The 13,103-nt window shown below is 43.0% G+C and overlaps 1 protein-coding gene across 1 annotated transcript; it reads left to right on the top strand.

Moving 5' to 3' along the window:
* The first annotated feature begins 3,353 nt into the window (after positions 1-3,353).
* On the top strand, positions 3,354-12,479 carry fut11 (fucosyltransferase 11). Its single transcript, XM_003223137.4, has 3 exons — positions 3,354-4,422; positions 6,550-7,175; positions 11,857-12,479. The coding sequence occupies exons 1-3, from the start codon at positions 3,721-3,723 to the stop codon at positions 11,996-11,998; spliced, it is 1,470 nt and encodes a 489-aa protein (XP_003223185.2). The 5' UTR covers positions 3,354-3,720; the 3' UTR covers positions 11,999-12,479.
* The last annotated feature ends 624 nt before the right edge of the window (positions 12,480-13,103 follow it).

Here is a 13,103-nt window from a genome sequence, read left to right as displayed (position 1 = left end):
TATTGATTCCTTTATTAACCAATCAAATGCAGAAAACACATATTTCAAGTCTTCTTCAAAATCGTACAGCAGAAGAAAAGCAATTTTACAAGTTGCAGACCTACATTTCATTTCAGGTGTTATTTGTCTTGCCAATTAAGAAATATGAGGGATGTCCGCGCAGGCAAGTGCTACTTACCTTTTTTGATCATGTAGGGATGGAGGCAATGGACAAGAAAAGGCAGGCAATACAATTTCAATACCATTTGCAGCAGCAAAAGTAGTTCATTGAGATTCAGGCTTTCTCTGTCTTCTACAAAGCTAATTACTCCATTCATAAGCAGAGAAGAATGCATTTCTTATGAGATCCCTGTTTTACATCTAAACATTTAGATGCTGTATAGGTAAAACTTGCCAAATGAAAGAGTTTTTAAAAATATTTTGATACAGATCCATTATCCAGCGGAAGCCACAAGGGGGTGCTAGTGAGAGGGATTGTCCCATTTATTGCGGGGGGGGGGGGGGTTGAAAGAGGAAAACAATTGTCCCCATTTTTTCTGGTTATCCCCCCTCCCCCCAATATCATAAATGAGGGCTGTTTCCATGAAGGAAACATGGGTGGGGGGAATAACAGGAAAACGAGAGGAAATGGTTTTTCTCCTTCAACCCACCTTCCACCCCCATAAACGGGACAATCCTCTCTAGCATCCCCTGGTGGCCTCTGCCCAGATAATGGAACAGTACCTAATTGTATTTTTCTCCACTTATTTTTAAAACATATATTTTCTTATAAAATTTAAATCTGCGGCCCTCCAACTCCTAGAAGCCCTTGCCAGCTTGTCCAATGGCCAGGAATTTTGAGAGTTAGAGACCCAAACAGCTGAAAGACCGCAGGTTGAGGAGGCCTGCATTGAATGTTGTAAGTAGGCCGTCTTTGCTAGCAAGCAATACTTCGGAGGCGTGGGCGTGGGGGTGGGGGCTGCACATCATTGTCAGCCTGGCTCCACAGAGTGAGGAGGCCTGCTTAAAATGCTAGCTTTACAGTTGTGGGCAGGCCCCTTTGGTCTCCAATAATAATAATAATAATAATATAATAGTAACACTATTTCTATGCTGCCCTATCTCCCCAAGGGGACTCAAGAGTGGCTTCCAACACAACAGGCAGACATTCAATGCCTATACAGAAAATCTAAACATATAATGAAAACAATAATCAACACTATACAATAAGGTAAAACAATAGTGACATTAACTTTAAAAATTATCATTAAAACTGAGGTGGAGGCTCTTCAGAAGCTTTGAAACATGCTGGGTGGCCATCTGTCACGGGTGCTTTGAATGTGATTTTCCTGCTTCTTGGCAGGGGGTTGAACTGGATGGGCCACAAGGCCTCTTCCAACTCTATGATTCTATAATCAGCTGAAGTAGAATATATATCAGTTCCTTTACATTCCGCTTGTGCTGTAAACTTTATTCCTCCTCCTCCTCCTTGTATGCTTGGGAGCATAAGAGTGTTTTAAGTTGTGTCTTAAAGGGAACTAAGGAGGGGGGCATTTTGATCTCCTTGGGGAGGGCATTCCAAATGCAGGGGGCAGCCATGGAAAAGGCCCCCTTGTTCCCATCAACCATGCTGGAGACGGCGCTGGGACTGCAAGTAGGACCTCCTCAGACAATAGAAGAACCCAGGCAGGCTTGTACAAGGAAATGCAGTTTGCTAGATAGTCTGGGCCTGAGCGGTTAAGGGATTTAAAGGTAATAACCAGCACTTTGTATCTAGCCCAGAAGCGAATCAGCAGCTAGTGGAGCTGCCACAACATGGGCATGGTTCTCTCCCTGTGCAGAGTCCCAGTTAGTAATCTGGCTACCGATCTCTGGACTAGTTGAAGCTTCCAAACTATCTTCAAAGGCAGCCCCACATAGAGAGTGTTGCAGTAATCTAAGAGGGATGTGATTAAGGTGTGGACTACCATGGCCAGAACTGGCATCTCAAGGTATGGACGCAGATGGCGTACATGTTTTACCTGTGCAAAGGCGCTCCTAGCAACCAATACTTGGAAGCCCAGGTGGCTGTGCATCACTGTTGGCCAGGTCCCACAAACTGAGGAGGCCTGTGTTATCGAAGGCTTTTATGGCTGGAATCACTGGGTTGCTGTGAGTCTCCCAAGCTGTATGGACATGTTCCAGAAGCATTCTTTCCTCACGTTTCACCCACATCTATGGCAGGTATGCTCAGAGGTTATGAGGTTAGTTGGAAATAAGGCAAGTGAGTTTTATATATCTGTGGAATGTCCAGGGTGGGAGAAAGAACTCTTGTCTGTTGGAGGCAAGTGTGAATGTTGCAATTGGCCACCTTGATTAGCATTGAATCATAGCATCATAGAGTTGGATGAGACCTCGTGGGCCATCCAGCCTCTGCTTAAAAGCCTCCGAAGAAGGAGCCTCCACCACACTCTTGAGGCAGAATGAATGGCCTTGCAACTTCAAAGACTACACAGAGAAGCCATTGAACTCCACAAGCATGTGGACAATTTCAACACAAAGGAGGAAACCATGAAAATGAACAAAATCTGGCACAGTGTTCCCTCACTTATTGCTGGGGTTAGGTTCCAGGACCACCTGCAATAAATGAAAAAGTAAGACACTATATTTATTTTAATATTTATGCATTATTTTAGTAGTTAAATACTATTTTAAGTCTTTATCAACCATTTGTGTGTTGATAAATCTCCTCCTCCTGCTCCTCTTGTTGCCGCTTGGGCTCCTTTTCTCTCCCTTTGGCTTCTCCTTCCTTAGGCTGTAAATTGTAATTTTTTATGATTTCTAATAGTATTTTAGAGTTTATTGAAAAACTGTGATACAGCAAATCCGCGAAAAGTGAACCGTGAAGTAGTAAGGGAACACTGTATTTAAAAACTCTAAAGTCAGGGGAGTAAATAAAGGACAACACTAAAAAAAACCAGGAGAATTGCAGACAGGAAACAATCGGGGCCAGCTAACACCTCCCAACAAAGGATTCTCACAGCAGGAAGCAGTCAGATCTTGAAGCTGCAAGGCCATTCGATGCTAATCAAGGTTAGCAATTGCAACATTCACCCTTGCCTCCAACAGACAAGTTCTTTCTCCCACCCTGGACATTTCACAGATATATAAACCACATTTGCCTAGTTTCCAACAGACCTCACAATCTGAGGATGCCTGCCACAGCTGTAGGCGAAACGTCAGGAAAAAATGCTTCTGAAATGCCCGGAAAACTCACAGCAACCCTGCTTAAATGCCAGCCTTACAGTTGTGGGCGGGTGCCTTTGGTCTCCTAGCAACCCATACTTGGAGGCCCAGGGGCTACGCATCACTGTCACTCAGGTCCCACAGATTGAGGAAGCCTGCTTCGTGAAAGAGTTGTGGGCGGGTCCCTTTGGTCTCCTACAAACCAATACTTGGAGGCCAAGGGGGCTACTCATCACTGTCAGCCAGGTCCCACAGATTGCGGAGGCCTGCTTTAAATGCCAGCCTTATAGTTGTGGGCGGGCCCCTTTGATCTCCTAGCAACCAATAACTGGAGGCCCCGGGGGCTGCGCTGAAGGGCCTGGTCCCAATGCGCTCCCTTCAGAGGGATGCCTCCTCTCCGCAGAGATGCGGGCAGCTCTTTCTGGAAACGAGGAGGGATGTGACTGGGCCCTGAGGTCAACGCAAGGGCTGCTGGGTCGGAGGCAGTAGAAGCGGCGGGAAAGCTGAGAAGAAAGCATGGGCCCTCCGCGGTGGGCTTCTTTGCCTTTCCTCCTGCCCCTCCTCTGCTTCTGCGTGGCCTTGAACGAGACGGAGCCGGAGGAAGGCGGCGAAGGCCTCCCGGGAGAGTTCTTCCGTCCCGTAGAGCCGCACCTGGGGCTCTTCGCAGCGGCGTCGTCGGTGCCCTCCTTCCGGGGCCCTGGCAACGCCGACCCCCGAAGCGACGGGGAGCTGCCGGTGCTGCTGTGGTGGAGCGGGAGCCTCTTCCCGCACTTCCCTGGCGACACGCAGCGCATCGACTGCGCGCGCGGCTCCTGCCTCAGCACTAAGCGGCGGCGGGCGCGAGGCCTGCGCCGGACGCGCGCGCTGCTCTTCTATGGCACCGACTTCCGGGCCTATGAGGCGCCGCTGCCCCGCGCGCCGCACCAAACCTGGGCCCTCTTCCACGAAGAATCGCCCATGAACAACTACCTGCTCTCGCACGCCGCCGGCCTGGCCCTCTTCAACCACACCGCCACCTTTCGGCGCGAGTCCCACTACCCGCTCACCCTCCAGTGGCTGCCCGACCTCGACTACCTGCGCCGCCCGCCCGCCCTGGGCCTGGAGCAGAAGCAGCGCCTCCGGGAGGCCGGCCTCGCCCCGCTCCTCTACGTCCAATCCCACTGCCAAGTCCCCTCCGACCGCGACCGCTTCGCCCAGGAGCTCATGAAGTACATCCAGGTGAGGAAGAGCGCAAGGCTCGCAGGCATGGGCAAACTCGGGTCCTCCAGATGGTTTGGGCTTCCACTCCCGCCTTTCCTAACAGCCTCAGGCCCCTTCCTTTTCCCTCTCAGTCGTAAGCGACTGAGAGGGAAAAGGAAGGGGCCTGAGGCTGTTAGGAAAGGCGGGAGTGGAAGCCCAAACCATCTGGAGGGCCCGAGTTTGCCCATGCCTGCGCTAGACTGCCTACCTGTCCACTCTTTACATTGCCCCATAATAGCTTTTCTATTCTGTTATGCTATTCCCCCGATGGCGAAGTGTGTTAAAGCACTGAGCTGCTGAACTTGCAGACCGAAAGGTCCCAGGTTCAAACCCCGGGAGCGGTGTGAGCGGCCGATGTTAGCTCCAGCTTCTGCCAACCTAGCAGTTCGAAAACATGCCAATGTGAGTAGATCAATAGGTAACGCTTCTGCGGGAAGATAACGGCACTCTATGCAGTCATGCCGGCCACATGACCTGGAGATGTCTATAGACAACGCCGGCTCTTCGGCTTAGAAATGGAGATGATCACCAACCCCCAGAGTCGGTCACGACTGGACTTAACGTCAAGGGAAACCTTTACCTTTAACTATTCCCCTCTCTGCTGTAGGACTGTGTTATTAAGAGTGGGGGTAGCAGAACAGAATACAAAAGCTATCCCCACGCACCACCATCTGGAACCTGCCTGAGGGCCCATCCACACAGTCATATAACTCAGCGCCCTTCCACACAGCCCTATATCCCAGAATATCAAGGCAGAAAACCCCACATTATCTGAGTGTGGACCCAGATAACCCAGTTCAAAGCAGATATTGTGGGATTTTCTGCCTTGATATTCTGGGATATAGGGCTGCATAGAAGGGCATCCAGAATATCAAGGCAGAAAATCCCACAATATCTGCTTTGAACAGGGACCCCTTCCACACAGCTGAATAAAATCCCACATTATCTGCTTTTAACTAAAATATATGGCAGTGTGGACTCCAATAACCCAGTTCAAAGAAGATATTGTGGGATTTTTGTGCCTTGATATTCTGAGTTATATGGCTGTGTGGAAGGGCCCTCAGGCAGGTTCCAGATGGTGGTGCGTGAGGATAGCTTTTGTATTCTGTTCTGCTACCCCCTCTTTTAATAACACAGTCCTACAGTGAGTCCACACTGCCATATATTCCAGTTCAAAGCAGATAATGTGGGATTTTATTCAACTGTGTGGAAGGGGGCTGAGAGATATGACTGGAATCACCACAACATAGTACCTCGAGAATGGGTAGGGGAAAGCCTTGCAAATGCTACTGGAAAGTTTCCTTCCCATACACATATCCTATACAGTGTTCCCTCACTACTTCGTGGTTCACTTTTCGCTGATTCGCTGTTTCGCGGTTTTCAATAAACTCTAAAAGACTATTAGAAATCATAAAAATTACAATTTACAGCCTAAGGAAGGGAGGAAAGAGGAACCAAAGGGAGAGAAAAGGAGCCCAAGCGGCAACCGGACGAGAAGGAGGCGATTTATCAACACACAATTGGTCGATAAAGACTTCAAATAGTGTATAACTACTAAATTAATGTAGAAATATTAAAATAAATATAGTGCCCCTACTTCGCGGATTTTCACTTATTGCGGGTGGTCCTGGAACCTAACCCCAGTGATAAGTGTGGGAACACTGTATATGTGATTAGATAGATTGATCACCCAAAGCAATAGTTTACTTGTTCACCCAAAGTAGTACTTTTCTTGAATTATCTTAACCATATAGATTGTCTTGTGGCATGAATGCTGAGAACAGTGTTATCTATATTTTTCTATTGTTAATTTCTTCTGTTACTACAGACTGAATGTATGGAGGTGTCTGTTTATAAAGTATGTGTAGGAGAAGATGTAGTGGATTTTCTTATTACTGATAGATGATCAGTTATGTGGGAGAGAATGAGGTGAGAGAAACAAAAATGGAATCCACTGGGTTTTTTTCTAGCTGCTGCTTCTATTTTTAAGCAATTTTTCCTCAGCAAAGAGATACTCCAGGAACTATTTCTGGCAAAAATATTTGTGTTAGTTGAGGATAAGGAGCAAAAGCCAAATTTTTAAAAAGACGATTATTGCCATTGTAGGTGGACTCTTATGGTAAATGCCTGAACAATCGGGAGCTTCCCAGTATGAGGCTGAGAGACACTTCTACAGCCACTACCGAGGACTCTGAATTCATGGCTCTTATCTCTCAGTACAAGTTTCACCTGGCTATGGAGAATGCCATATGCCAAGATTACATGACAGAGAAACTGTGGAGGCCGATGCACGTTGGAGCTGTCCCGGTCTATCGAGGCTCACCATCAGTGCGAGACTGGATGCCTGATGACCATTCCATCATTCTCATTGATGACTTTGGAAGTCCTAAAGAGCTAGCAGAATATATTGACTTCTTGGATAGGAATCCAGATGAGTACTTGAAATATTTAGAGTACAAGAGTCCAGGTGGTATTAAAAACCAGTTCTTGCTGGATAGTATGGCGAAGCGTGAATGGGGAGTAAATGACATGACACTGCCTAATTATCTGAATGGATTTGAGTGCTTTGTCTGTGACAGGGAAAATGCCAGACTTGAAGCAGAAAGAAACCATAAGAGGACTAAAGGGAAACTGCCAGCTCCTGAACCTACGATAGCTCAGTTCACGCACATGGGATGCCCTCCACCTGCACCTGGATATGGAAACATTGAGGACATTCCTCCTGGAGACAGGTACTATTTATAGTTATAATCTGTAATAATGCTAAATACCCCAGTGTTGTCACAGTTTAATGATTGTATTATGGAATATTTTGATGAAACACAAAACCTCAATTGTAATATTTAGAATTTTTATGAAATCTATTACAACTGTTTTAAGAAGTCAGCTGACCTTCAAATGTCCATATATACAGAGAGAAAGAAGCAAAAATTATGCAGTATAGTATGATCTAAAGACTAGGGCGCAGAGCAGTGGATTCCAATTGCAAGAAAAGAGATTCCACCTGAACATTAGAAAGAGTTGCTGGGCAGCGGAATAGGCATGGTGGAGTCTCCTTCCCTGGAAGTTTAAAGAAGAGGTTAAATGGTCATATGTCAGGCGTGCTTTGATTGTCTGTTGGACTGGATGGCTCTTGTGGTCTCTTCCAATTCTTATGACTCTTAACGTGACTTCTGAGCTGGAACTCTCATTCATGTCTAACCTCTAAAGCAGTGGTTCTCAACCTGTAGTCCCCACATGTTTTTGGCCTACAACTCCCAGAAATCCCAGCCAGTTTACCAGCTGTTAGGATTTCTGTGAGTTGAAGGCCAAAAACATCTGGGTGCCCCAGGTTGAGAACCACTGCTCTAAAGAAATAAGCAGTAAACATTTAAGGGTGTGGTAAATTAGAAAGTTGTCAATGTGTTGAGTTTGCTTCTGTTCCTCAAGGAGAATAGACATACATATTTAGAGAAATCAGGTTATTTTATTTTATTTTCTGTGATATTGATTTTTGGGGTGTGTTTTTCCTGCTTCTTTTCTGGATTGTTATAACTGAGATCGGATCGCAGCTTAGCAATGAGTGCCCTAAAAAGCAATGTTCCTCAGCTCTTTTTGTCTGACACTCTGTAATAATATTGTGATTATGCTGTTGAAACTGCTGCTCTCATGAGATTACCATAACTTTTATGTATTTGTATAATTTCTATATGAGTGGAATACTCATTGATATGACCCAGGATACGAGAATATCAGTATATTCCTCTCATTCCCAGTTATCAGAGATTGGCCATAGAGAGTCGGGTTTTGCTGTCTCAGTATGTCTGAATTGTCCTTTCTTCTTCCAGTAGCTGAAAAAAGGCTATACTTGGGGATATTGTTCAGACAAAGTAAAAAAAGGAACGGGGGAGGAGGGCTGCCACTATTCTGAGGGCAGGGGGACATTTTTCCTTAAATTCAAATGGGGATAACCATAGTGATTGTACATACGTACGTCAGAGCACAAGAAGGCACAGTGATCTAGAATCGCTAAAGCACACAATCTTAGAAAACTGTGTTAAAAATTGAAATGAGAAAGGAATGGAAGAGGTGTAAAATGTTCCAGGTCTTTGCCACTTGATCTTTCACATAAATAGTCACCATCTGTTCATATTAAATTATTGCTGACCAATAGAAATTTTGCCTTGTCTGCACTGAGCCTCAATTTGTTCACCCTTATTCAGCCTTTTGCTGCATTGATCCAAGATGTCCTCGGGCTCCTATGCATCTGGTATAAAAGAGGGAGAAACAGCATATTGACGACATCCACAGCCAAAACTCTTGACTTCCCGCCTCCCAACCTTATGCAGATATATTTAAAAAGCACATAGGACAGTGTGTGAAACTTCATAAGCAAACAGCCATGAGTCTGAATAGCAGTCACCCAGCACCATCATCTGGAAGCATTCCGTTCAAAAGTGTTGTATCCACTGCAGAACGTCCCCAGTATCCCATATCAGCTAAATAGTCCAGAAGGAATACCATAGCATTATATGCCTCTGAGAAGTACAGCAAAACAACAGGAACACATTCCTCCTATTCTGTTCCTGGCATAAGTGATCTACTATGGCATTCGAATCCTCTTCAATCTCAGATTTGAACCCAGAAGGAAATGGTTCTAGGTAGTCTCAGTCAAGAAAGCCTTCAGTTGTGCTGCCATTACTTGCTCCAATCCTTTGCTTTTTAAAATGAAACATTACCTGACCTGGGATAACAGGGTCCAGTGAAAGTAATTTGAGGAAAAGCCATTTCAATAACATTTTTATAACTGATTCTTTTAGAAAAGTTGGAATACAATCCTCTATTACAGAAATGTTTATCGCTTAGTTGGTCTGCTTCCTATGGGCAAGTCTGATAAATGAGAATGAGTAGGGCTCAAATAAATGAGTATTAGACCTCACTTGCCAGTAGACTTTGTCCACATCAAACAGGTTATCAAGGAGTAAAGTCAAAACTCAACAAGCAGTTGTCTAATTTAGATTGTCCCTATTGACTTTTACAGTGGAATCTAAATCAAAGGAGATGTAAGCAATTTTCTCCACAAAAATGTTTTAAAGATTAATTGCAATAATTTTCTGATAGGCCAATTTAATTATTCCAAACTCTAGAATGTAACAGATTCTTTTACTACATGAAAAATTTACACTGGATATGGATCCTAAACCATTCCCCACCATTTCCCCAGCATGTCATTGCCCTGAACTCCTCGGAAAAGCAAGGAACCCATCCTCTCTTCACTCAGGTAAAGGATGCTTAGGAACATCATTTCCTCATTCAGCTGATCAGCCAGGGCATCAAAAGGATTTCCAGCTTTAGCAGTAATCTTTATGTGTCTGAAGTAATCTTCACACGCTTCTTTATCTTTAAAATGAAAATGTGTTTTCTCACAGGAAAATAGCTTAATATCCTAAATTAATATTTGGCGTTGTTGATTGAAGTGTTGTGTTTTTGTTAAGGCCAGTGTTAATATACTGCTTTGATTTCGTGGAATTCTATAAGCAAAATATATGTAATTTTGAAATTCCTGCAGTGTGTTTTTTTTTTTTCAAGATACTGAAACAAACTTGGCTTTTTGTCTTGGGAATGTATGGTTTTTGTTTGTCTTCCATTTAAGTAATAGCCTATTGGCCATAGATAAAAAGGCATGATGAAGACTAGCACAGAGTAAATGTTTAAGTAATTGTGGAGTTTTTGGTTGTAAGGACAATTGTTAAATTCTGATAATCCATTCAATAATCTTATCCGCTTCCTCATAAAGGTAGCTGGTAAAGGTAAAGGTTTTCCCCTGATATTAAGCCTAGTCGTGTCCAACTCTGGGAGTTGGTGCTCATCTCAATTTCTAAGCCTAAGAGCCGGCATTGTCCGTAAACGCCTCCAAGGTCATGTGGCTGGCATGACTGCATAGAGCGCCGCTACCTTCGATCTACTCACATTTGCATGTTTTCAAACTGCCAGATTGGCAGAAGCTGGGGCTAACAACAGAAGCTCACCCCACTCCCCAGATTCAAACTGCCGACCTTTTGGTTAGCAAGTTCAGCAGCTCAGCTAATCCGCTGCACCATCAGGGGCTCCATAAATGAAGCTAGTAGACGTTTATTTGTCAAAGTAGTGTTTCCGATATACGATTTTCCTCAATAAACTGCTTTGGGTATATACGACTTGTTTCAAATGGGTTTTCATGGCCTACCTAGCAATCTTACTTTATGAAACCATTAAGATATTAGTTGAACTCATTGTCATACGTCCAACAGCAAGCAAGTCAAAATCTCTGTAGAGAAGATCTACTCTTGCAAATCTGTATTACTTTTAAACCATGACCTGTTTATTTGTCAAAGTAGTGTTTCCGATATACGATTTTCCTCAATAAACTGCTTTGGGTATATACGACTTGTTTCAAATGGGTTTTCATGGCCTACCTAGCAATCTTACTTTATGAAACCATTAAGATATTAGTTGAACTCATTGTCATACGTCCAACAGCAAGCAAGTCAAAATCTCTGTAGAGAAGATCTACTCTTGCAAATCTGTATTACTTTTAAACCATGACCTGTGTAAATTATTGTACACTTTCACATGCTTTCCAACTTATGGCAACCCTAAAGTGAATCTAACATGGAGTGGTGGGGGGTAGGCAAGATTTGTTCAGAGGGTGATTTGACTTTGCCTTCCTCTGAGGCTGAGAGAGAGTGATTTGCCTGAAGCTGAGTGTAGATTCAAACCCTGTTGTCCAGACTCATAGGCCAACATTTAAACCACTACGCCATGCTGTAAACACAAGAGTACAAGGACAAATCTTCAAAAACCCCAAATGATATTCTGGAGTTGTTCTGGATTCTAATTCTTCCTTCTGTCACATCCCTGTCAAGCCATATGTGCTGAGCAGAGGATTTGCTTCCTTTTATTATTGGTTCTTTTTTAAACTGAGGCTCTAGACTGGTGAAATCCTGAACAACCTGAGCAGATGTTTCCTGGTATTAATGAGAAAGCAGAGGGATGAGCAAAATATCTAAAGATCCAGTCTGATTTTGGAAGCTATGCAGAGTCATCCTTAGTACTTTGATGGGAGACCATCAAGAATGCCAGGTGCTGTAGGTTACATTTTAGAGGAAGGAACTAACGAAACCACTTTTGAATATTCCTTGCCTAAGAAAACCCCATGAAATTAATGGGATAGCCATAGCTCGACAGACAACTTGAAGGCACCCATACACAGAAGAATGACACCTTTCTGTAATGTGATAGTGTTGTGAGCATCCTGTTCCACTTACTTTGTCACATTGGTTTAGTTACAAACTTTTATATTCTTACAGTACAAACTTTTGCAATTTCTCTCTATCTAGGATAAAGATGGCTATGCAAGTCTATTGTACTTATTTTTCTTTTTGTATTTTTCAGCTGGAAAGAAATGTGGTTAGAAGATTACTGGCAGGGTCTTGATCAAGGTGAAGCCCTCACAGCTATGATTCACCACAATGAATCAAATCAAGACAGATTTTGGGATTACATGCATAAAATATTCATGAAGCGAACTCAGTAAAACTGACTTTATACCAGTTAAGTATTTTCAAATTAATCAGAAAAATGGCAGTATTCCAATTTACAAGAAAACAAAATCATGATGAACAAAATATACAAAATCTTACCAGTATTGCAACTGAAGCTCTTGGACATCTTGGATAGAATCCTTTATATATTGTTCTAATTTTGAGACTACTTTTTTAGGCTCAATTTTTTACCAGATTTTGCTATTGCATCATTTGCTAATTCTTCAAATGGTGAAACTCCATCTTTGGGCCAAAGAAAAACATTTAGTACTTTGTTGTTTGAACAATGTTTTATGAAGTATTATTTTTATATTTTTATGAAATCACTTTAAACAGGACCTAATGGACATAGAAGGCCATTTTAAATGGTTCTCTTTTTCATAAGTATTCAACATTGATATGTCATAAACAATAATAACTGGTGCTAATGCAAATGAAAACATTTCAGTTGAATAAAATATTTTTCTGTCCCTATATGTGCATTTTTTTCCAATTCACAGTGTGGCCTCTTTATTCTTGTGAATATATTAAAGCCTCGCTTATGGGTACAAAACTAGTAATTCATTTTTTTCCAACTGTTCATACTTCCTACTAATCGGTTGTTCAGAACATTTAGTAAGATGGATAAATTTGATCATTATTCTAAACTTGAGAGTGCTAAAACTTAGATTTCTTCCTGATTTCAAGAGGTTCAAAAAATCTTGATTGGCTAAGGGAATCTATCTGGAAACCATTACTTGTCAGTGGGTAAAATGCAGCCAGTGGGCCACATGTCACGTTTTAGGTTCTTATTTGTGGCTCTAAAAGCTTCACATTGCTAAAAATAATAATTTTGGAGGTTTGATTTTGGATGGTTTTCTACCCTAAATGTGGCCAAAACCAACTAAGGGCAGAGACTTTCCCAACTCCAAAAGCTCCCTATTAACTTTTCAAAACACCCAAATAAACTGCTGGAAATTACATCACTTATAGCGCACTATTATATCACTTCAAGTACAGTAGAGTCTCACTTATCCAACGTAAACGGGCCGGCAGAACGTTGGATAAGCGAATATGTTGGATAATAAGGAGAGATTAAGGAAAAGCCTATTAAACATT

This window comes from Anolis carolinensis, chromosome 3 (assembly GCF_035594765.1).
Source record: "Anolis carolinensis isolate JA03-04 chromosome 3, rAnoCar3.1.pri, whole genome shotgun sequence".
In the NCBI taxonomy this organism is placed as follows: Eukaryota; Metazoa; Chordata; class Lepidosauria; order Squamata; family Dactyloidae; genus Anolis; species Anolis carolinensis.
This window is presented reverse-complemented; position numbering and strand designations above follow the sequence as displayed.